At 37.5% G+C, this 25474-nt stretch overlaps 1 protein-coding gene and 1 long non-coding RNA gene across 5 annotated transcripts; one reads left to right on the forward strand and one right to left on the reverse strand.

Annotated features, from left to right (window-relative positions):
* Window positions 1-4832: 4832 nt before the first annotated feature.
* On the reverse strand, window positions 4833-7667 carry LOC129040173 (uncharacterized). Its single transcript, XR_008503561.2, has 2 exons — window positions 7266-7667; window positions 4833-6296 (listed from the first exon to the last, which is right to left on the reverse strand). It is a non-coding gene; the product is annotated as an uncharacterized LOC129040173 (long non-coding RNA).
* Window positions 6244-24597, forward strand: CBLL1 (Cbl proto-oncogene like 1). Of its 4 annotated transcripts, none has more exons than XM_054494216.2 (6): window positions 6244-7069; window positions 11797-11964; window positions 16333-16433; window positions 16820-16903; window positions 18349-18422; window positions 21077-24597. In XM_054494216.2, the coding sequence occupies exons 1-6, from the start codon at window positions 7057-7059 to the stop codon at window positions 22110-22112; spliced, it is 1476 nt and encodes a 491-aa protein (XP_054350191.1). In that variant the 5' UTR covers window positions 6244-7056; the 3' UTR covers window positions 22113-24597. The 4 variants fall into 4 exon arrangements, with proteins under 4 accessions (XP_054350191.1, XP_054350192.1, XP_063523771.1 ...); XM_054494217.2 differs by having other exon boundaries at window positions 16336-16433; XM_063667701.1 differs by lacking the exon at window positions 6244-7069 and adding an exon at window positions 7706-7730.
* Window positions 24598-25474: the final 877 nt, after the last annotated feature.

Below are 25474 nucleotides of genomic sequence, written 5' to 3' on the forward strand. Positions count from 1 at the left end.
AAAGAAGCATGATTGGAAAATTGGTGACAAAGAAATCTGGGGAAGAGATATATAGATGGACCTCTCTGAGGGGTAAAAAACAGTGAAGATATTTGTAACCCATGTGAGTGCTCACCAGTGGGTGACCTCAGCAGAGGAGAATTTTAATAATCAAGCGGATAGGATGACCCACTTGTTCTGTAGACACTCCTCAGCCTCTTTCCCCAGCCACCCCTGCCATCGCCCAATGGGCCCATGAACAAAGTGGCCATGGTGGCAGGGATGGAGGTTATGCATGGACTCAGCAACATGGACTTCCACTCACCAAGGCTAACCTAGCTACGGCCACTGCTGAGTGCCCAATTTGCCAGCAGCAGAGACCAACACTGAGCCCTTAATATGGCACCATTCCTCGGGGTGATCAGCCAGTTACCTGGTGGCAGTTTGATTATATTGGACCTCTTAAATCATAGAAAGAGCAGAGGTTTGTCCTCACTGGAATGGACACTTATTCTGGATATGGGTTTGCCTACCCTGTATGCAATGCTTCTGCCAAGACGACCATCCATGGACTCATGGCATGCCTTATCCACTGTCATGTTATTCCACACAGCATTGCCTCTGACCAAGGCACTCGCTTTACAGCTAAAGAAGTGTGGCAGTGGGCTCATGCTCATGGAATTCACTCTTCTTACCATGTTCTCCATTACCCTGAAGCACCATTCTATCAATAGAACGGTGGAATGGCCTTTTGAAGTCACAATGCCAACTAGGTGACAGTACTTTGCAGGGCTGGGGCAAAGTCCTCCAGAAAGCCATGGATGCTCTGAAGCAGCGTCCAATATATGGTACTGTTTCTCCCATAGCCAGGATTCACAGGTCCAGGAATCAAGGTTTGGAAATAGAAGTGGCACCACTTACCATCACCCCTAGTGATCCACTAGTAAAATTTTTGCTTCCTGTTCCTGCAACATTACGTTCTGCTGGCCTAGAGATCTTAGTTCAGAGGGAGGAACACTGCCACCAGGAGACACAACGATTCCATTAAACTGGAAGTTAAGATTGCTACCTGGACACTTTGGGCTCCTATTACCTTTAAGTCAACAGGCTAAGAAGGGAGTTACAGTGTTGGCTGCGGTGACTGACCTGGACTATCAAGACAAAATCAGTCTACTACTCCACAACAGAGGTAGGGAAGAGTACACATGGAATACAGGAGATCCATTAGGGCGTCTCTTAGTATTACCATGCCCTGTGATGAACGGGAAACTACAACAGCGCAATCCAGGCAGGACTACAAATGGCCTAGACACTTCAGGAATGAAGGTTTGGGTCACTCCACCAGGAAAAAACCATGACCTGCTGAGGTGCCTGCTGAAGGCAAATGGAATACAGAACGGATAGTAGAAGAAGGTAGTCATCAATACCAGCTACGACCACATGATCAGCTGCAGACACAAGGACTGTAATTGTCAGGAGTATTTCTTCCTTCTTTTGTTAAAAACATGTTTGTGCATGTATACACTTGTACTAAGAAAATATCTTCATTTTATTTCCTTTTTCTGTTACCATGTGACATAAGATTTATTGACTTCACATCAGCATTTAAATATTGTTAACTTTATGTAATAGTATTTGGGTTATAGTTAAGCCAAACTGTTAACATAAGTTAATAGTATTAACTTATGTAATAGTATTTTTCTGTTACCATGTGACATAAGATTTATTGACTTCACATCAGCATTTAAATATTGTTAACTTTATGTAATAGTATTTGGGTAGGGGATTGGTGCGTTTCCGTTTGTACAAAGGATGGTTGTATTATGTTAGATGTAATTATGACCTTATTATTGTCTTTACTTGAAGATTATGTATGATCTCAGGAGATGTGTATGGGTTCAAGCTGACAAGAAGTAGACTTCTGATGGTTAGTACTGAGGGTCAACTTGATTGAAGGATGCAAAATATTGATCCTGGGTGTGTCTGTGAGGGTGTTGCCAAAGGAGATTAACATTTGAGTCAGTGGGCTGGGAAAGGCAGACCCACCCTTAATCTGGGTGGGCACCATCTGATCAGCTGCCAGGGCGGCTATAATATATAAAGCAGGCAGAAAAATGTGAAAAGACAAGACTAGCCTAGCCTCCCAGCCTACATCTTTCTCCCGTGCTGGATGCTTCCTACCCTCAAACATCAGATTCCAAGTTCTTTAGTTTTGGGGCTTGGACTGGCTCTCCTTCCTCCTCAGCTTACAGATGGCCTATTGTGAGACCTTGTGATTGTGTGAGTTAATATTTAAAGTCCCCTTTAATAATAAGAGGATATTTAATAATTTAATAATAATAGGATCTATCTATCCTATTAGTTCTGTCCCTCTAGAGAACCCTGACCAATACAAAAAGCTCTTCATAACATCATGGGAGATATAAAGCAGTGGTTTTCAAACTTGAATTATAACCAATTAGTGCACTTTGACATTATTTTAGTGCATTATAACCAACATTTTTTTTTAAAGGGACAGAATAAAAATAGCAGACAGAACTGCATATAGAAAGGGTAAGTATAGTTTCATGACACTTATATATATGCTTAGGTGTTGTGAGTTTATGTACTGGACTATGATGTAGAATGTATTTCTGACAGAAACATTTATTTAACAGTAACAGGATCTACTTACAAACCAAGCGGACCAGGTGTTTTAGTCTGTTTGTACTGCTGTAACAAAATACCTGAGACTGCGTAATTTATAAACAATAAAAATTTATTTCTTACAGTTCTGGAGGCTGGGAAGTCCATGATCAAGGTGTCAGCAGATTTAGTGTCTTGTGAGGGCTCTGTGCTTCCGAGATGAGCACCCTGTTGCTTATATACTGGAAGGGATGAACGCTCTGTCCTCACATGGCTCACAGGCAGCTCTCTGAAGACTCTAACGGCAATACCATTCATGACAGCAAAGCCCTCACAGCTAAATCACTTCCCAAAAGGCCCCACCTCTTCATATCACCACCTTGGGGTTTAAGTTCCAACATATGAATTTTGGAGGAATACCTTTATCCAAACCATAGCACCAAGGAAGGCTGAAAGCCTTTTTCAACTGGCATGGAGTGGCAGCTGAGGTTAGGGTCAGGGGCCCCTGAACAAAAAGCCTTCTTAAGTTTAGGAAACAATATACAGACTAGTTGCTTACTACAGAGCAGTTTAATACCCTAAGCATCCTTTTAGGAGTGAACTGGAGGCAATTATACTAGCAAAGAAGCTGTAGGGAGGGGCTGGTCTATCCAGCTCAAAGGATATCCACTGCAAAATTTTCCTTCTCAGAAAAGAAGGAAGGCTGCAGGACCTCTCTAGATCAAAAGGTTCCTTTTCAAATGAGTACATATATTGCCAGGCCTCAATGAGAATGTAATCTCCTTCGAGACAGGAACGGGACAAGGCCTTCAATCAGCAACATTCTGTTTTTACACTCTATTTCCCTCTTATTCTCTGAATCTGTCTCTTGCCCAGTTTTTGATGGTGTTTGAAAAGCTGGCTGCCATACCTTGATAAGGCATATATCTAACCAGAATATTTTACTGCCTTTTCCATTTCTGCTTATCAAACGTATTAACATATACTGGACACTACCTGGATCTTTTTTTTTTTTTTTTTACTAACAATTCATTCATACTTCATGGCATTTTGGCCATCATAGGTATCTCTGGCTTCCTGGTCAATTGTTCTTGGTCTAGGTGTAATAGTATTACACCTTAATTCTGATTGATTGTTCATCAACTGATTCATCTCCCCACCCCAAGTTAAGATTTGCTCATTGTTTTTGAATGTATCTTGCTGGATTATATTGTTATATGAATATATTATGCTAGGTTTTGTTAACTGCTCTACTTCTTTACTGTTACTCTGAAATCTTACTTTTTCAAGGTGCTCCATAATAACTTTTTTAGAACTCCCAAACATGGATCAAGACTACAAATAAAGCTCTTCACTGTCCTGTATATAAACCATACAATCCTCACATCTGTGCCCTTGCTCTTCTGTGTGATATGCCTTTTATTGCTCTCCTCCTCTCCAAATTTTATCCATTTACATAAGGCTCAGCTTAAATCCCTCCATAAAGCCAAACTAACTACCCTCAGTCCCACTACTTTATCTAAATGTAGGTAGCACTGAATTTCCTTTCAACACTTAGAACTAAATTATATAGATCTTCACATATTTCTATAAATGATATCCTGTAGAATCCTTGAAGTAGGGGCCATTATTTATACAGCTTTTGCCTTATGCAGTCCTAGGCACTCAGTGGGATACAGTTGAAAGAGTGTTAGGAGATGAAGGTTTTTGTCCTTACTTGGTACTGAGGAGTCTGTAACAGGCTATTGGGGAAAACAAGCTCTCTGATACCCCTCTTACTTTTCTCATAGCATAAACAGTAACTATGTAAATGGGAGGCTATGAAAACATCTTGGAGACCACTAACTTATAATTCATAGGTAGTAGATGGTCTTGCCAGTAAGATAAAAAGGTGTACCTCAGTGCTTCAGACTGCCCATTACGATAAGTTTTCACTTTTATAAACCTTAGGTCAGCATCTAAGCTATATATAGCTTATATATAAGCAATATAAACCTTATGCTCTATAAATATTAATGGCAACTCTTGATAAAGAAATTGTGACCGGTTACAGCACGTTGGTCCCTGAAAAGAGATACTAGAGGGCAGTAATAAAACGTACATAAAGAAATTAATTTATCACATTACTACTGCATTGGTAATTCAAGGCAACCACAATTAAGGGGGTAAATACAGACCACAGATGCTAAAGCAATGCCTGAAAGTAAGAGATGTCAAATCAAATCAAACACGTTTAACATTTTATCAGATCTAAAATAAGTACATCTTCTCTCAGTAAGTTTTCTTGATGCACCATAAAATGCCAACAAAACTTCTAACTTACAGGTTAAATTACATAAAATACAACTTGAAAGCTCTATTTAATTCTAATTATTTAAATATCAGCATCAGCAGACATTAATACTACTACTCTGAACCTGGATTTGCATGAATCTGAAGGTTGTCAGCTGATAGGCTAAGTATGATAGAACAAAAAAATCAAAGCCAGTGGTGGTGATGAGCATCTGTAGACCCAGCTACTCTGGAGGCTGAGGCATAAGGACCCCTTGAGCCCAGGAGTCCAAGGATGCAGTGAACTATGATTGTGCCATTGTACTCCAGTTTGGGTTACCCCATCTCTTAAAAAAAATTTTTTTTAATATGAAAAAGAAGTACTTTCTAAGGAAAACTTCTTTTAAAAAAAACCCAAATTGGTGAAAAATGCCTGACTATATCAACACTGTATTTAGAAAAATAGGGAGGTATGGGAAAAAGGTTAGGCAAGTCCCAACGCCCAAAACAATAATTCCAGAAACTGAAAGCATCTTGAAAACCACCTAAAAATACAGAACTTTACATTTAAAAAAAGCAGGGATAATTTTGATTCACAAATGTCCTTAGTTGTGAATGTACCTAAAAACTTGTTTATAAAGCTGCATATATATAGCGGAAAAATCTTTTACAAGATCTCAGAAAAATAATCACCAAATAACATGGTGCACTTAAATCGCACTGATCATCACAGTATGATTCACAGCTAATACCGTACAACTACAAAGATATGACACATTGCTACACATACTTTATTTGCAATTCAGTACCATGAAAACATTTCTCTTAGAGGTCAATGTAATAATCTTTTATTAATATAGGAACTCTGGCACTGAAAGCTTGAATAACCCAAGGTAATGATGTCGTCACCAAGGGAGGACAAGAATAGAACCCAAATCCCTTGACTCCCAAGCTTGTGTTTTCCATTAATTGTGCTCCTTTCTATTCATCCAAGAGCATCAAGTGTAAAAGGCTGGAGAAAGGAGTGCACACAAATAAGCCAAGTCCGCAAGGTGGAGACTGCACTGAAGGTCCTAGGAATCGCCCCTTGGCACTTTCCTTTTGTGTTGGCTGAGGAAGATGAAAGCAGCAACAACCACAAACTCCTGGGACCAAGAACTGGAACTAGGTACTGCTTGTTGTGGTAACTCTCTTCCTCATTTTAGGCCTTTCCTTTTTAACCTCTCCTTCCGGCCAAGCCTTCGCGCTCTCTTCCCCTCCCTCGGTTTCTATCCGCTCCCCTTAGCTCCACTCCGCACATTCCTGCTAGGTGTCCCCGTTAAGAGGAGGCAGCTGCGCCGCAGTGGCTCTCCACCCTCCATCCGGCCCTGGCGCCCAGTCGTCAGGTGTTCGAGAGGTTCGTAGCGTCACAAGAGCTCTCCCTAGAAAGTGAGTGGCAGTCAAGCATTATAAATGTGTTTCAACTGTTAAGAGACTTAAGAGATGGGAACCGGGGCATATAGTCAGCTCTGCGTGGGTCTAGGTAGCTCGTCACGACAAAGCAAAATTTAGACAATAAGCGTTGAAACTTTCCTTCTAGCTGCGAGTTTCACAGCTCCGCCATCCCCTAAGCAACCTCCCACTGGAGGACACCTTCCGGAGCGCGCGTGTTTACACTTTTCCTACACCAGGCGGAGGAAACAAGCGCTCGCTGACCCCGGGAGATTCCAAACCGTTACTCCGCCCGCCGGGGTGGGGCCAGCGCAACGGACGAACCTGCGCAGCCAGCCGGCCCCGGGGTCCCCGCGCACTACAAGTCCCAGAAGGCAGCTCTCCGCGGGGGCGGGCAGTCGCCTTATCTGCTTCAGGCTTATTTTTACCACTGCTCTCCCCTTCCCCGGTCCCCCTGGTATCCTTTCCACAGTTAAAGGCTACTTTCTCTTGAAGCACATGAGGAGAAGCCTTAGCAACCTCGATACCAAAGTTCTTCGCGCGCTCGCTCTTTCTGTCTCTGCCCGAACTATGCCTGAGTCCCTCACAGGAGTTGGGTAGTGGAGGCGAAAGAAGGAAGTCTTTGCAGGCCAAAACTGGGACAACCTGCTCGGACTTCCGCCTCCCGGCCTCCGGAAGGCAGTGCGCACGCGCTCGCTGCGACTCCGGCGCGGTTGACTTCCGCTCCCACTGTGCTCTGCGAGCCGAATCATGGATCACACTGGTAAGGAGGCGGAGGCAGTGGGGGTCCCTGTTCCATGCCCCCTTAGCCGGCCTGGGGCTGGTCGCCCAGCAGGCAAAAGGGATTACGCTCGCCCCACAACACTAGGGTGTGGCAGTGAGAAGAAATCTCACAGATGCCTTCCTGTGCCCGGTAGGGGCCTGCCGTTTCCTGGCCTACCGTCTGGTGTGGTACCTACCTCCTCCGTGCCGGCAACAACCGCTCCTTCTCTGGTTCTGCTGAGCTCCGAGCCCGGACCGGTGGGCGATGTAGGCCTTTGGGAAGGGAGAGCCCCGGCTCTGTTTTATTCAGCCCAGCTGCTCTGGCCTACATTATAGAGACTGGCGGGTAGATTGCGGTCTCCGAGTCGCGGAATCCTCTTTACGCTGGGAGTGGACGGGCGAGAATGGGTTGGAGACTTCCTGCTGTCTCAGTCAGCTTTGGGCGGGTGCTGCAGTGGTCACCTCCTGTCGTGTCTCCGATCCTTCATGGACTAGAGAGGTGAAAGAAGGGAGTCTGATAGAGTTTTTGGAATCAAACTCGGAGCAGTTTTTCTACCTAAACCAAAAGCATGCCCCGCGCTTCGGCTGAGGTCCTTACTCATCATTTGAGGGTATTTACAAAGAGGAGCTTAAAATCAAGGCATTCTCATACTTTTCTCCAAGTAAGAGTAGCTCCACCCTTTGTTATGTATTTTCTGGCTTTTGCTTCTTTGTGGTTCTTGGATATTGAATGAGTGCTCTTGGAGTTAACATGTACCCCATACCTTTATAGCGACCATATCACAAATAGAGAAAAAAAGGCTTTTTCTTGAGTATTGAGTTGTCCTCACTCATCAGATATCTAATTGATTATATAATTAGGTATGTATGTTTACGTAGTTGTGTATGTTTATTTATGTAGGTGTGTATGTTTATGCCAGATACATGCAGATATCTGTAGGTCGGGAGATGGAAGATGGAATGGTAAACGAGACGGACCAGGTCCGTGATAGAACTTCTGTTTTATGGAGGAACACAGACAATACGTTCTTTTTTTTTTAATTTATTTTTTTTTAATGTTTGCGGATTATAAGTATTTTGAAGAAAATAAACGAGTGCTGTGGAGAGATTCATAGGACGAAATTTCAGAGAGGGTTGTTAGGAATGGTCTTTGTGGAAGCTAAGATCTGATGGATGAGAAGAACCCAGCCCTGGGAAAAAAGCAAGAGGAAGGGCATTTCCAGCAAGTGCAAAGGCAGTGAGGTAGGAAGATACAGTGAAGTCAGCTGCAGCCTAGTAATAGCCAGAGGGTAAGAGCCCTGAAGTGAGATTGGAAAGGAGGGCAGCAGGCACATCATTCAGGTCATTGAAAGCTATGGTAAACGTTTGAATTTTAATTTAAGTGAATATGAAGCCATTGAACAGAAGTGGAGGAGGAACACAATCTCTTTTAAAAAATATAATAGGCTGTTCTATGAAGAATGGTGTAAGAGAGGGAGGTAAGAATGATGGAAAATAGCTGATTGCAGTAGACGGGAAGAGAAGGTTGGTTTGGTGAAAATGAAGGATAATGGGCAGCTTCAGTAAATACTTTGATGGTGTTTGAAGGAATGTGAGAGAAAGGAGAAATGCTTAGGTTTTTGGTTTTAGCAACTAGGTAGGGTCCATTATTGAGCTGAGGAAAACTTGGGGCAGAAAACAATCTTTTTTTGTAGAGGTGAGACGGGAATTTGGGAACAAGTGTTTGGTCTTGGACTGCTAGTGTGAGATAACTATTGAGACACAGGAGAGATGCCAAGTGGAGATGAGAGGAAAGATCTGCACTGAAAATACGTATTTGGAAGTTAGTACCTTTATTTATAGCTGGTATTTTAAAGCATGAGGACAGATGAGACCACTTAAGAAGGGTGTGTTCAGAGGAGAAGCCGGCCTAGAACCAGGCTGTAAAGAATTCCAGTGTTTGGGAATTTATAGAGTTGAAACTGGGATTTTGATGTTAGAATAGCAAACATTCAACTTTAGGAAAGTAATTCCTATTTGAGCCCACTACTGGAATTGTGAGTCAAGTTCCTGCCATAGTTTAGAGGCTATTATGTTAGGAAATCGTAATAGGGGTGAGTGTAAAGAGTGTTTATTATCTTAATTCTTGAAGTTTAGAGATTGCCTAAGGAAGTAAAACTCATCTTAACATGAAAATACTCACGAATGAACTGAACACTTAAAAAATTAGTTCCCACTCAGATGTCCCTTCTGCTTAACACTAGCTTCTTACCTATTTTATTTTTTTTAAATGAATCAATCTCTTTGATGTTTAGTATCAGAAGACAGTATCAAATACTGTGCATTGATTGTGAAATAAAATTATAAACCTTGCAGAAGATTCTGGTTTTCATTAAATTTGTAAACATGAATTTGATAATTGTTTAAATCACAAAGCCTTTGACAAATGAGGAAATGCCACTTAGCTAGATAATTGAAGAATCATGACAGGATAGGCATCTCAAAAGAATAATTTCAATATTAAAGGATTAAGAGGTCCTTGGGGAAACAGATGAAACCCTTGAACATTATGCAAAAATGACCCATTTTTTGATCATACTGAAACATTCAAATGTAAAAATGAAGGTGTTCTAATAGAATCTTGCCAGAAAAATTACTCCAAGGGGCTCCCGATTAACACTAGATTTATTCTTTGGTCATTCTAAGAATTAGCACTTCTGTAACTGTATCCCAGATTTTGTAAAAGATCCCAGATTTTGTAAAATATTTGTTGGTTCCTTTTATTCAAGATAAAAATCCCCAATCTTTTTTAAACTATATGATATGGAAGCGTTGTGCCTTTTTAAAGTGAATTTATCTTAAGTGGCCAGTAGTCCTTAGTCACTTTCTATGTAATATCTAAGAAATTTTTGTTGTTAAGGACTTTATAATTTGTTACTGTATTCAGAAGGAAATAGTGCTTTATGTTCTGATTCTTAATTTAAAAACAACAAAAAGCAAAAAAGTCCCAAAGAAACCCAGAATGTTATCATTATTAAATGCTGTACCTCATGAACTTGAATCTGTGAAGTAAAGTGGGAAGGGCCAGCCAGCTCTTGAAAGTGGTAGACTATGCAAGCAACAGTAGAGACCTCAAGTGTTCAGGATGGTGTGAAAAGGACTTGTAATGAAGTGTTGGTATTTTCATTATTCACAAAGGTAAAACGATTAAACCATTTTGATATTTGAATATTTAATATTTGAGGGACAGCATTGAACTGATTATATGTCTACAACGACTTGCTTTTTAGTTCATTGGAATGTCAGGAATACTTTTTGAGCAAGGAAAAAAGTCATTCATATTTCTTTTGGCCAATGCGTTGCTTGTCAGTACTTTCACATACATAAGCAACTACAGTGAAAACAGATCAAATACATTAATCAGCTTGTGAGTCTATTTAATGAAGTGTTGAAAGCTGATCAAGTTGGGTTTACTCTAACTCAAGATTCTAGCTAACTATGTAATTCCGCCCCCCCTTGTTTTAGGATTAGCTGTTGTAAGAGTAGTAAGTAGATTAAAATAATCATTAAGGACTCATTTTTAATTTTGTTTGATACATTGTTCAGAAAAAGTGCAAATGAATGTGAACTTAGTGTGTGTCTGTAATCCTAGTAGCCTTGGAGGCCATTGGTACTAGCTTACTACTTCCAAATTTGGCTTTGCTGAATTTAATGTGGATGGTTTGGCTATCAATCTTGACTGTAATATTTCCTGCAGGGGCAGTTATACAACCTTGTTCAATAACTTGTCATGTTTAAAACACTACAAATTAAAAAACATGTTATTTGTATTTCCTATTTTAAGCATTTTCCTTTTTGTCTTTAGTAGGTCACGTTAAATATTTTCTGTATTATATATTTTCATTTACTTGAAAAAAGGTAACTCTTAAGCTTTAGATGGAGTCAGTTCTATGAAATTATACTCCTGTTACTCATGGGACAAGAATTAATTTGTTCTATAGACAATAACAAGTAAAGACTCCAGGGACTAGAAAGTGACAGTTGTTTAGACCTAGTTATAGTATAGGAACTTTGCATCCTCTTAAATTATAATTTTCCATTACAGTGCCGACTAAGAACTCAGTCACATGTTATAGCACAAATACATTATTGCATGTTTTTACTACTAAATGGTATAATGATTTTTACTATATTTCTGAATGATTTTTAGAATAATTATTTTACACTTAAGGAATAATCACATTTCTTAACTTCATTTTCAAATGCATTATTTAATTTTGCCTTCATCAGTGTTAGTTCAGTTTACTAAATTTATTTTCTGCTTTGCATGCTTGATGATCAGACATGGAGATAGGGATGGTTTTCTTTCTTTTTCTCCTTCTTACTCTTTTTCTTTCAAAAAATTCTCTTGTAGTTCAAGACAATGGTTCTTGGGTTCATGAATGGTTTCATGTTTCTGTAAACTTCTCTGGAATTATATGAAAAATTTTATTCACTTTTCTAGGGAGAGGTCCTGTAACTTTTATCAATTTTTTAAAGGATTCCATATCTCAGAAGGGGTTAAAAAGCATTGCCTTAAGTGTTGATCCAAAATAAATAAAATTAGCAGTTAAACTTAATGTAATATTGAAAATCAGAACCCAGATCTTTAACCTTGATAATGTTAGGTATGTTGTTTTAATACCTGTGGCAGAATAATCTTTAAAAAGAAAAACTAAAAGAAATTACAACTTTTTTTTCCTAACACAGACAATGAGTTACAAGGCACTAATAGTTCTGGATCCCTGGGTGGTCTTGATGTTCGCAGACGAATTCCTATAAAGCTCATCTCCAAACAAGCAAACAAAGCGAAACCTGCACCGCGAACTCAAAGAACTATAAACAGGATGCCTGCAAAGGCTCCACCTGGTGATGAAGGTAATTTGTTTAACTAATAGGTCCAACACTCTTTCTGTTTTATCTGATTGCTCCAGACAGTCTGTGTGATCTTATAGCTACCTCTTTTTGTCTTACGTATTCTATTCATTCTTCAACCTTCTTGTTTGACTTCTCATTGTAGCACATTGTATTTTTATTTTCCTTTATAAATATTTTTTGATTTGATTCCTTTTGTTGTTGAAAGCAATACTGCCCATTGTTCAATAATCTCAACAGTATTGCAGAAAGCATAACATTAAAAGTAAAATCCTTCTATCCAAAGATAATCCCTGTTGACTTTTTTATACAAAAGTATTAATTTTTTATGTGTAGTTACCATTTTTTCATGTAATATTCATTTGAGATTTTTTTCTTATCAGTACATACAGATGTACCTCATTAAAAAAATAGGTTTGGGTATTTATAGATATACCATAATTTATTTAACAGTTTTTCCAGTTTTTTCTGTTACAAAAAACGTTGCACCAAATATTCTTGGACATACAGTTTAGTATGTATACTTTGTAGAATTTGTACTTTGTACAGATTTGGCCTTTTTTTTTTTTAATTCCAAAGACTTTAAAACTACAAATTTGGATATTTTAAAACTTGATGGATACTGTGGATTTTAGAGTTTGACAAGTACTGTCAAATTGCTCTTCAAAAAAGGTATGTTAGTTTTTACTCCCATATACCAATACTGAGTACTAGAAACCTTTTAAAATTTTTGTTTTGATGTAAATTTATTTTAATTATGAGAGAGCAGATATTTTTTCATAGTATTGGTCATTCTTGTTTAGATCCTTTCTTCTGAGTTCTTTGTAAATTAATAGGATTTTTGTTATATGTTATGTATGTGCGTGTGTGTGTATATATATTTTTGTTTGTTTGTTTGTTTGTTTTTGTTTTTTTTGAGACTGGGTCTTACTCTGTTGCCTGGGCTGGAGTGCAGTGGTGGGATCATGGCTCGATATTCCAGGCTCAAGTGATCTTTCCACCTCAGTCTCCTGAGTAGCTGGGAATACAGGTGCACCCCACCTGCCTGGCTAATTTTTTATATTTAATTTTTGTAGTGATGGGGTCTTGCTATGTTGCCCAGGCTGGTTTTGAACTCCTGGGCTCAACAGTCCTCTTGCCTTAGCCTCCCAAGGTGCTGGGATTACAGGCGTGAGCCACTGTACCTGGCCTATATTGTATATATTCTTCATTTGTCTTTTGAATTTTGTATACAAAATATTTATTGCAGGGAATCTTTTTTTTTTTTTTTTTTTTTTTGAGGCAGAGTCTTGCGCTGTCGCCCAGGCTGGAGTGCAGTGTCAGGATGTCAGCTCACTGCAAGCTCCTCCTCCCAGGTTCATGCCATTCTCCTGCCTCAGCCTCCTGAGTAGCTGGGACTACAGGTGCCGCCACCATGCCCAGCTAATTTTTGTATTTTTAGTAGAGACGGGGTTTCATTGTGTTAGCCAGGATGGTCTCGATCTCCTGACCTCATGATCTGCCCGCCTCGGCCTCCCAAAGTGCTGGGATTACAGTTATTGCAGAGAATCCTGAAGATTCTATGTAGTCAGATATCCAGTCTTTGCTTTTATGACTTCTGGGTTTTGTGACATTATTTGAAAGACCTTCCCCTGTTTCACCAGTATAAAAGAGTTTTTCCATCTTACCCTTGATTACAGGTTAGCAAACTATGTCTGTGGGCCAAATGTAGCCCTGTTTTTATAAACAGTTTTATTGGAACACAGCTATGCTCATTCATTTAAGTATTATCTGTGGGGGCTTTCACACTATAATGGTAGAGTTGAGTAATTGTGATTGAGACCATATAGTCCACAAAGCATAAATATTTACTATTTAGCCTTTCACAGAAAAAGTTCACTGATACTGCTTTAGAACATTTATGGATATGTATTTGGTTATTAAGGGGAAAAAAGATGGGGTCTGGCTTTTTTTTTCCCTCGAAACATTGTCCCAACTCTTTTCCTTGCTGAATAGGAATTTTACTGTTATCATATATATGTTAAAGCAGCAGTCCCCAATCTTTTTGGCACCAGGACTGGTTTCGTGAAAGACAGTTTTTCCACAGATGGAGAGTGATGGCAGTGTGCGGGGAGTGGTTTCAGGATGCAACTGTTGCAGTAGTTAGATTCTCGTAAGGAGCATCAACCTAGATCCCTCTCTTGCACGGTTCACAGTAGGGTTTGCGTTCCTATGAGAATCTAATGTGGCTGCTGATCTGACGGGAGGCGGAGGCAGAGGTCAAGTAGTAATGCTCTCTAGCCCTCCCCTCACCTCCTGCTGTGTGGCCGAGTTCCTAACAGGCCAAGAGTACTGGTCCAAGGCCTGGGAGTTGGGGACCCCTGTATTAAAAGTATTTTTTTGTATTTCTAGACTTGCCGTTCTATTCCAGCAATTTGTCTGTATTTATTTTGTAGAATCAAACTGCTTTAGTTACAACATACGTTATGGTTTATTTTATTGTAGGGTTCCTCTCCCATCTAAACAAGTATATTTGAAGTCAAAATGTTAGAAATCATGTTAGTAATAACCTAGGGCTGTTGTTGCACTACCTGTAATTTAGGGTCACTCCTGCTTTGGCTTTTTTTAAAAAAACAGTTTTTTAAAACAACACGGTAGTGTACAAATACATTCTTTAATAGTTCAAACAATGCAGAAAAGCCAAAATCCTTTTCTCCCCTTTCCCTCTCGGATTTTGGAGTAAAATAAATTTGTTTTTGATTGTTGTTTTCCTAGGCATCAATCAAAATATATATAGTTTAATGATGGGAGTACAGGTGGAACTACTCTGAAAAATGATAATGTGCTCCTAATTTCCTTGGCTGTTATCTCAATAATTTTCTGGTTTGAAAAACTGAGTTTCTGCTGGGCGTGGTGGCTCACGCCTGTAATCCCAGCACTTTGGGAGGCTGAGACGGGAGGATCATGAGGTCAGGAGTTCGAGACCATCCTGGCTAACATGGTGAAACCTCGTCTCTACTAAAAATACAAAAAATTAGCCGGGCGTGGTGGCGTGCGCCTGTAGTCCCAGCTACTTGGGAGGCCGAGGCAGGAGAATTGCTTGAACCTGGGAAGCGGAGCTTGCAGTGAACGGAGATCGCGCCACTGCACTCCAACCTGGGTGACAGAGTGAGACTCTGTCTCAAAAAAAAAAAAAAAAAATGAAAAATTGAGTTTCCTTATTTTGAATTTTAGATTACACCAGCTTTTCTAAGGTGTAAACGGGTGATATAGGAGCCTAGGAACACTCAGGTGTAACTTACAAGAGGATCCTGACTGGATTATACATTCGTATTGGCAGTAATTAAATAGCAGTACACTGAAGTGTCTCAGCTTCAAAAACTTCTTGCATCATTGTTTGTGTGTTAATGTGAATGTGTCTCTGTGTGTGTGTGTGTGTCTGTGTCTGTGTATAGGTGCTGTAATTTAGTCATGTGGGTAAAGTTAAAACTTGTGTGCTTGGCTACTCTGTTTACCAGTTCTAGGGCCAAAAGAGTCGTGAGAAGCCTGGCTCCTTGGAGGGATATATTTGTCTGCTCAGCTTTACTTTAGGTAATTGGATTCTACCTAGAATTCCCATCAGACTGTTGATTGGTTTTCTGTTCTTTTGTAGGAGATGAGAAGATTGCCATCAACTTTTTAATTAGGCCAGAGAAATTGAGCCCCTTTCATCTTCATATATCTTAAGTTTATTGATATTGATAAATGCATTGTAGGAAAGGATACATAAGAATATGATATGTCTCCTGTTGTTTGAGTAATTAATCAGGGAGTGGTTTTAATTGACAGGATGAAATATGAATATGTTAAAGTGTCTAAATCACTCATTTTAGGGCTAAAGAAGAGGATAACTTGTTTGCTAATAAAATCCATAGAATGCTTTATGTTTTCATTATACTATTGGCAATAAAATCAGTCTCTTAGCATACCATTTTTGTAGCTAGACTAGAATAAATGGTGATCAATATCTTAAAAATTTGTGTAACAAGCATGATAGTCAGTAATCAGTAAAGTTTTACATTAGAAATAGTTTCGTGAATTGATAAGAGCGTTTGAATGGGAGTCAAGAGATCTGAGGTCTGTTCCTGGCTTTGCCACTTATCTTCTATATGTTGAGTTATTATGAGTCTCCATACAGTAATCTCAATAATGAAGTAAAAGAGTTGGACTAGATCACCAAGATCACTTCTAACTGATGTTTTAAACTAATCTTGATTGTCTTATTCTTAGAAAAGCTTTGAAAGGCATCAGATGGGCTTTTTAGTGAAAAGGTCTGTTTTGCCATGTATATGTGCTTCCAAAATGAAATTTGAGATTTGGAAAGTTAATGGGCAATACTTTTTTTTTTCTCAGAAGGATTTGATTATAATGAAGAAGAACGGTATGACTGTAAAGGGGGTGAGCTGTTTGGAAATCAGCGAAGATTTCCTGGACACCTTTTTTGGGACTTTCAGGTATAATTAAAAATGAAAAATTGTATTATAACAATAAAATATTTTAAGTGTTAAATACTTAAAATGTTTTATTGGAGTGATGCACAATACATAAAGAATGTTATGAACTTGTTATAACTATGATTTTCAGCACATACAAATCATTTGTTAATACTCTGTTTTCAACAATAATTTGAAGTAATTTTCAGTAAAATCAATAACTCTTAACACTAAGAAGAAAAACTAATGGTATCACAGCTAATGGTGGGGAATAAATGGAGATTATACCAAGAGGCTTCTATTTCTAATTTTTTTAACAACTTTTATAAAATATTGACCAATTCATTGTGTAGATACAATCTTTAGAATGGTGTAAGAAGGTAATTTTAATTATATCATTTCAACAGATAAACATCTTAGGTGAAAAGGATGATACACCAGTTCATTTCTGTGACAAGTGTGGATTGCCTATTAAAATCTATGGGAGAATGGTAAGTATAATTAAATATTGTTTTTGTAAGTAAGCATTTGCATAGAGGTGGGGTTCTGAAATTTAACTAGATAGGTTTATCATTGTTTAATGACTAAGTTTGTGAAATTTTAAATAAGTATGAAATAACTAAGGGAAGTATTGGAATACTATGAATTTAATATGATTATCTTGACAAATCGTTGAATTCTTTTAAAATATTAAATAAAACTGAAAATTAGAATAATTTCTGAAAACTAATTTCTTTGGAGTGTTTGATACCAGTGAATTTACAGTTATTCCAGTTTATTAAGGAAATTTTTTTTTCTTAATAAATAGAACAAAACTGCTTATTTTTGAAGGCCACAATTTTTTACCTAAAACTGCATTAATAATATTTATAATTTCTCTTTTTTTCCTGAGGCTCAGAGAGGCTTAATAGTAATTATTATTTCTGAAAATTGAATTCTAATCATTAAAAAAATTTTACAATCCTAACTGTAATTTTATAGTAATTTTCACATTTCTTCCCTCCAAAAAAGATAGTTTTGCATTTGCCTTTAGAAAAAAAAATTGAATTCAGTAACATACCTGTGATGGTAGATGGCGTGGATTATGCACTGTTGCTTTGCTGTACATCGTAGTAAAGAAATAGTAACAGGCTGTGAATTTAAAAATGTGGTTCTAAGATCATTTAATGTATCCTTCTGATTGAGTTTTAGATTTTTATGAGTCAATTAACTTAAAACCACCAGAGGAAGGTGCTGCTTATGTTAAATATAGGACATACTTGTTATTTTACTGCATTGGAATAGTTTCAGGAGAAACAAGATTAAAAAAAAAAACCCCACATAATTAAAGTATTCTTCAGGAGCTTTTGACCTGCAGGGGGTTGGGTGTGGTGGCTCACACCTATAATCCCGGGCTTTGGGAGGCTGGGAGGTGGGAGGATTGCCAGAGGCCAGGAGTTTGGGACCAGCCTGGACAACTTAGTGAGACCCTGTCTGTACAGTAAAATAAAATAATTAGCCTGGTGTGGTGGCACACACCTGTGTTCCTAGCTGTTCTGGAGGCTGAGGTGGGAACATCAGCCAGGAGTTCGAGGTAACAGTGAGCTGTGATCCCACCACTGGACTGCAGCCTGGGCAACAGAGCAAGATCTGTTTCTTAAAAAAAAGGAAAAAAACGTGTGGGGACCATGGGTGAAATTCATAGGGTTTACACCTCCAGAAAGTATAAGCAAATGCATGTGTGTACATTTATTGGGAAAAGAGCCATAGTTTTTGTCATGTTCTCAAAAGGCTTTGTGATTGAAAAAGGTTATTATAATTAGTACTTAATAAATGTTCATTTTAACAGGTATTCTCAAGTGTCTTCTAAGCCTTATGTATAGGTTACTATATATATATATATTTTTAAATATTTTAAGTTCTAATATGCTTAACTGTAATATGTCTTTGTTTACAGATTCCATGCAAGCATGTTTTTTGCTATGACTGTGCTATTTTACATGAAAAAAAGGGAGACAAGATGTGTCCAGGGTAAGATAAGATTATCATTACCTTTTTTAAATAATAAAGTTTTAGTGCAATGATTTATAAGTTGGATTAAAGGTTAGGGAGTGATGTAAATCAGGCAGGAGATCAAACATACAGACATGGCTAATCTTTTTCTGTGAGCCCAGCTTGCTTTAGGTTTCTCTTTAATATAGGGCAAGGTAGCCACTATCAGTCAACTCAAATTGGTCAAAATGAAATCTGTTTGCCGTTATAGAAGTATTATAAACAAAAAACAGTTACTTTTTTTGATGGGACATTAAAGAAGTATTAAGATATATTGAGAGCAAAGACTCCAGAATTAGAATTCCTGGGTTCGAATCCTTGTTCTGCTATTTATTAGCTGTTTTACTGTCATAGGGTATTCTTTATTGATAAAATGAGGCTGATAATAGTACCTACCTCCTTGAGGTATTTTTAGGATTAAATGAGGTTTTATATATATATATATAACGCATGTACACACATACATATATATAGTAGCTGGCATATAGTAAGCACTGTATATATAAGCTCTTGTTACTTTCAAATCGGATTATTATATTTGGAGTATATCTTAGAACACCATCATTACATAGTCTCAAACAAGTTATAAAAAGCTAGATCCATTTTGGGATGGTCTTGAAGAAAACAGAATAAGAATTTTTATATCAGTTCAGAATCCTTGATAAGGAAGGCTTAGGAAAGAATGCAAGATACTTGCTTGGAGTAGCCATAGGCTTCTTAGATCACTTATAACCTGTGCTTAAAGCTACACCAAGATTTGTGGTATTGATTGATAACAAAGCTGTGGACACTTGTCGGTAATGATTCCCTTTTATGGTGTAGGAAAATTTGATGTCACCAGGAGAGAAAGGGGTGATTTATTGACAGCTCAGTGACAACTAATTCTCTTGGCATGTTTTTATTAGCATTTTAAAGTAACAGATTATAACATTTGTTCTATGAGTTTAAAAAATATTTCGTTTATAGAATTATAATTCAGAAAATTAAGACATTAGAAATACGTATCACTTGTTTTTTGGGTGTTTTCTCTCAGGCCTAATTTTTCAGCATGGTATACATTCATTTTAAGTTACATAGTAAATTTGATTGCTTCATCGGGATAAAGGATTTCAGATGTGATAAAACATTATTTAGAGGACTTTTAAAGGTTTCCTCTTTTGTATAAGTATTAGAAGGAAATTAAAAGGTACTTACTGTTTAAAGAAATTAGTTCTCAAGGTACTAAATGTAACTAATGTACTGAATATTCTAATGTACTAACCTTACTAATGGACTAAATGTAACAAAGTACTAAATGTCACACCTCACTTATGTGGTCGTTAGTAGCAATTTTAGGACAGAAGCCTATCTGGATTAACAGACCCAGATCAGGAAGTGAAGAAATGGCAGTCAGAGTTAAACAGTATATATTACTGTTTTTAAGCACCACCCAAGAGAAAGTGCTTCACATCTTGCTAAGGTGGAGGTAGTTCGGAATTTACAGTGAACTAGAAGCAAACAGTGTGCCAGATGGCCACAAAAGGGAAGCATAATAACATCAATAAGGAGTGCCAGCCTTATAGTAAGGATGGAAAGATAGACACAACTCAAAATCAAGAGCATAGAGCCATTTAGTATAGTGTCAAATGACCTGACACACATATTCAATGATAATTGCTTATATATATACACACATATATTTATATATAGTGCTTAATTGGGGATTAAATACTGTCACTTTCATTGTTTCATTTGATATTAATATTCTTTTAAGTAATATGAAATAGATATAAAAACATTGTGAAGTGGGTAGATACTTTAACCTCATTGTACAAATGAAGAAACAAACTCAAAAATGGTTCAATGACTTCAAATTACTGAGCCAATACCAGATCCAAGATCTTCAGATTCCTATTTCAGTCGTCTTTCCCCACTGTGTCAAGAAAGCTGTAATGGCAAGTATGGATTAAATATGGTAAATGAAAAATAGTTACAATTTTGACCCTGAGTTTTTAAGAAAATGTGAAGTTAAATTTAGTGCTCACAAATTAGAAAGTTAGGAAAGTGTAAATTTGTCTGACAATTCAGAAAAAAACCCTTCTTTAAAGGACTTTTAATAGTCAAGGCTTGGATTGAAATTGTTTATGTTTAATGTTAAGAACCCTAATGATGAGGCTGATGTTACTTGTTGTAGTCCTTGGAGTGTCTTCTACTTACTGTTTTCCACTTAGTATTATTTGCTCAACAAACAGTTATCACTCAATAATACCATACAAGTTTGAATTCCATGATTGTAAGTAATCAACCCGTTGGTTTTTTTCTTGCTGGGTTTTTTGGCAAATGGTTGCAGAAAGTACAATTGTTTGAGAAAATTGGGTAAATTCTAGGCCTTGGGAAGAATGAGGTCTCTTCTTGAAACATACTGTTTGATATTAGGAGTTCTGAAGTTGACAGAAATGTCTATGCTTAATGGCTAGCAGACAACAAAGTAGGGAAGATTAAAAGTTCACGTAGAATAACTGTAACTTCTAATTGTGGACTTTTGCTGTGTTTTATGTAACAGTCAAATTTTAAAAACAGGCATATTTTTGAAAATTACATAATTTTTTATATTCTCTTTTAGTAAATCTCATTTTTTTTCCCTTCTAATTTAGCTGTAGTGATCCTGTGCAGCGAATTGAGCAGTGTACACGAGGTTCTCTCTTCATGTGTAGCATTGTTCAAGGGTGCAAGAGAACATATTTGTCTCAGAGAGACTTACAGGCTCATATCAACCATCGCCATATGAGAGCTGGAAAACCTGTTACCCGTGCTTCACTTGAAAATGTTCATCCTCCTATTGCCCCACCACCAACTGAAATCCCTGAACGTTTTATAATGCCACCAGACAAGCACCATATGAGCCATATTCCGCCAAAGCAGCACATCATGATGCCACCACCTCCTTTGCAACATGTGCCACATGAGCACTATAATCAGCCACATGAGGATATTCGTGCTCCTCCAGCAGAATTGTCCATGGCTCCACCTCCACCTCGATCGGTCAGTCAGGAAACCTTTCGTATTTCAACAAGAAAACACAGCAATTTAATAACCGTCCCTATTCAGGATGACTCAAATTCAGGTGCTAGAGAACCACCACCTCCTGCCCCAGCACCTGCTCACCATCATCCTGAATATCAGGGTCAACCAGTGGTATCGCACCCTCATCATATTATGCCTCCACAGCAACATTATGCACCACCCCCACCTCCTCCACCACCAATAAGCCATCCAATGCCACATCCTCCCCAGGCTGCAGGTACTCCTCACTTGGTATATAGCCAAGCTCCACCTCCACCAATGACCTCTGCTCCACCACCAATAACCCCGCCCCCTGGACATATTATTGCCCAGATGCCACCTTATATGAATCATCCTCCTCCAGGACCTCCCCCACCTCAACATGGTGGTCCACCTGTAACTGCACCCCCTCCTCACCATTATAATCCTAACTCATTACCCCAGTTCACTGAAGATCAAGGAACTCTGAGCCCTCCATTTACACAACCAGGGGGAATGAGTCCTGGTATATGGCCTGCACCAAGAGGGCCACCTCCTCCTCCACGATTGCAGGGTCCGCCTTCTCAAACCCCACTTCCTGGACCACATCATCCAGATCAGACGAGATATAGACCGTATTACCAATGATAATAGTATTTTGAACTGAAGATATGAGGAGGAAAAAAACTTATGTATAGTCAATCTTTTAATTAAGCTTTGACTGTTTTGGGAAGGAAGAGTACCTCTTACCGAGGTAGTATAAAACACATAGGGTCTTGTTTCTTAAAGTGGTTTTAAATCTTGACCTTAAGATTGATTTCAAGTACCATACTGTAGTACAGATAAGTGGCTCAGTTGAGCACAGCTATATTTTAACATCTCTTTGTTCCCCTAGTTTAGTAAATTGACCCAGAGGTGACCATTTGTAAAAACATTGAAAAAATTTTTCATTGTTTTACTTCAAAAGTATTGTTTTGTTAAACCCAATGTTTAGTTTTTCTTGTGATACATTTTGTTAACCTGTGTAAAAGGATTAAATTTCAATATGGTTGTAAAAATGCTATTTTTATGTCAATTTAAGTGCAGCCACATACTGTTTTTTAAACCATATGTTTTACCACTAATTTCCCAAAGTTATAATAAAATACTGAAAGTAAAAATCTACTAGAATTTGCTGTAAGGCAGACTGTTAAATGATAGAGAATTATTTCACATTTTAGGCACTGAAATGTTGAGGTTTCGAGGTATAGTAAGTATACAATGCACTTCACTTGGATGCCTTTTCATTTTTAGGCAGCCTCAGGAGCACCAAAATACATTGGAATTCTAGTACTAAGATATATTTGTTCGTAATGTTAAAAGACATTACTAATTATTTGGAAAGAGATGGTCAAAGTAATCAACTCTACAGGCTTCAAGCTGGTGGGGGAATGCTGTTACTCATTAATGCTTTTTTACTGAATGGTCGGAATCACATATGCACCACACATACTGATCTTACGTAACATTATTTTATAGAACTATTTAAATGGTGTTCTTTAGATGAAATGTGTTCTGTTTTGTTCATTGTCTTAAACTGAATAGGGCTGAATAGGCTTTATGTAATTCTTCATTTCATGTTAGAGTTTGATGCTGTGTTTAAGTGGGTTCTTGTTTATAGGATTTTCAACTACAGTTTGAATGCCATGGAGGAATTTGAATAATGTATTAATGAAGGACATATTCTTGTAATCACAAATTTGCATTTGCTCAGGTTTCATTGCTGTGTGATAGGATTTTTCCTCTAACTTGAAATTTAAAAACTTTTATTTCCTATTCCTTTTGTCGGTAAAGCAGTCTGAATTTGGAACATTTTAGCATGGAGTCAACAGTGAAGACTACCAGATAATTTTGTATTGGAGAAGAGGAAATAACAGCTAAATTGTGGATTTCAGTGCTTTACATGGTGCCTTTCGAGTCAGCTTTTACATTATAGGGGCTTGTTATAGTTTAGCTAAGATGACCACTTAACAGTTTATACAGAACTCATATGTATAAATCAACATTCTTAGGATATTATTTATATCCTTTGAATAAATCCCTGTGAAGTTTTTCCTCCCCACTAAAATGGTGCATAATAAAACATGAAATATGTAGTATGCAGATATCATTTATTAGATAGTTTGTAGTATATACATTTAGAACATACTTCTTTTGACAAAGGGTGATCTGATTGCTAATTTACCATTTTATTCTGTCAGATACAGGTGAAACAAATTCTCATCTTGAATGATCAGATGCAAAATCATTTCTGAACCCTAGAGCAGAAGTTAGAAATAACAAAATGGCCGTTTCAACCTTGACTGGCCAAAAATAACTAATAAACTTTTTTGTTTTAAGTCAGGCAAGTGATTTTCTACATTTAGCAGTTTGAAAGTCCAGTGTTAATGCAATATTTCTAGTGAGAAATGCTTGTTATTAAAAGCATGGGAGTGAAGTAGTGTGAAATGGTGGTGAGTGCTTCTATCATATTACTGTAGGTACTTGGACTGGTGCAAACTTGATTCCTTTTCATCCCTCTGTTTAGGAGCTATTAAAATATTACTGTTAAAAATCCAAACCATTCTTTGTTCCATGTAATAAGAAAATAGCCAAAATGACTTTAGAGCTTCTCAACTATTTATGAAGAGCTATCCTGCTTTTATTGAAAGTCACTAGAGTTGAATGTGGTAAGAAACCACTTAGCCTATGTATTGGATGAGAAAATCAGTATCATGATAAAATTTTGAATTGAGAGAACTCTTGTAGAGTTTTAAAAAAATGATTTATTTTCAATTAGGTTTAAGAAATCTATGTTATGCAGGGAGGCATATCAGATGAATGTTGTAGCAGACAAAAGTTTTAAATCGTGTTAGACTTGAATTCATCAATTGTTTGAATGAGGGTGGGTGGGTAGAAGGATAACAAAATTACTGTTAGTGTTTCTTTCCTTACGGAAAAAGATGTGAATCCCAGCCTTATTTCAGGGAAGCCTTTGAAGCTATGATGGACATAAGTCTAAATTAAATGTATGTATGTTTCATTATATTGCTCTTAAGACTACTGAGGTGGCAGTTTAATTCTTAAAAACAATAAAATGGAAGCATAAATACTATTTTGCCGAGATGAATTTTTATGTATTGGCACATTTGGGAGAATGCAGAATTTTCCATGTTTATATTGATACAACTTTCTACAGTAAAATTAAGTTCACTTCTAAAAGATTAAAACCATCAAGTTGAATGTTACATTTCTTCAGTGGCATGTTTATTCAGAGTATAATACAGTATTTGGGGAAATATCTGTTGCAAAGACTATAAGAAACTATATTCATTTTGCCCTGTAAAAACTACTTGCTCAAAATTAACGTGTAAATACTAATTAGATACCACTGAAATGTAAATGGAAGAGATATTTGAACATCTTTTAAACTGAATAAGAGGCTGTATGAAGTATACAGAACTGCCGAAGGCTTTGTTCTGACTAATATATTGGAAGAGTATCTTTTGTAATCTTTTTGGGAAAACTCTACAGTTCCGTCTTTCATTTTTTGAAAATGCCCCATATTATGAGTACATGAAAAAAGTGCATGAGTACTCAAAGATATTTCTTCATTAGATTAGCCGTCAAATTAGTATGTTGATGTTAAGCATATATAAACATACTATATTCTGATTGAAGTGGACTTAACTCTTCATACTGATATAAACATACTATATTCTGATTGAAGTGGACTTACTCTTCTTCACTGGTTTGTAATTTGCTAAATTATGGCCTAGAAACCAATCAGTTTGCTTAATACAGTATATGTGTAATCAAAGCAGTATCAGATATACTAGGCTTAACGAGAAGTGGATATAAGCCAGGTAAAATACTTGGCAGTGATGCTAATAAAACCTAATTTGGATTTTTAAACATCTTGTTTGATTCATGTCCCTTCAGTTTTCCATCATTGAGGGAAAAAGTTTTAAGGCAGAATTCCTAACACTTTA

This window comes from Pongo pygmaeus, chromosome 6, assembly GCF_028885625.2.
Source record: "Pongo pygmaeus isolate AG05252 chromosome 6, NHGRI_mPonPyg2-v2.0_pri, whole genome shotgun sequence".
Lineage (NCBI taxonomy): Eukaryota > Metazoa > Chordata > Mammalia > Primates > Hominidae > Pongo > Pongo pygmaeus.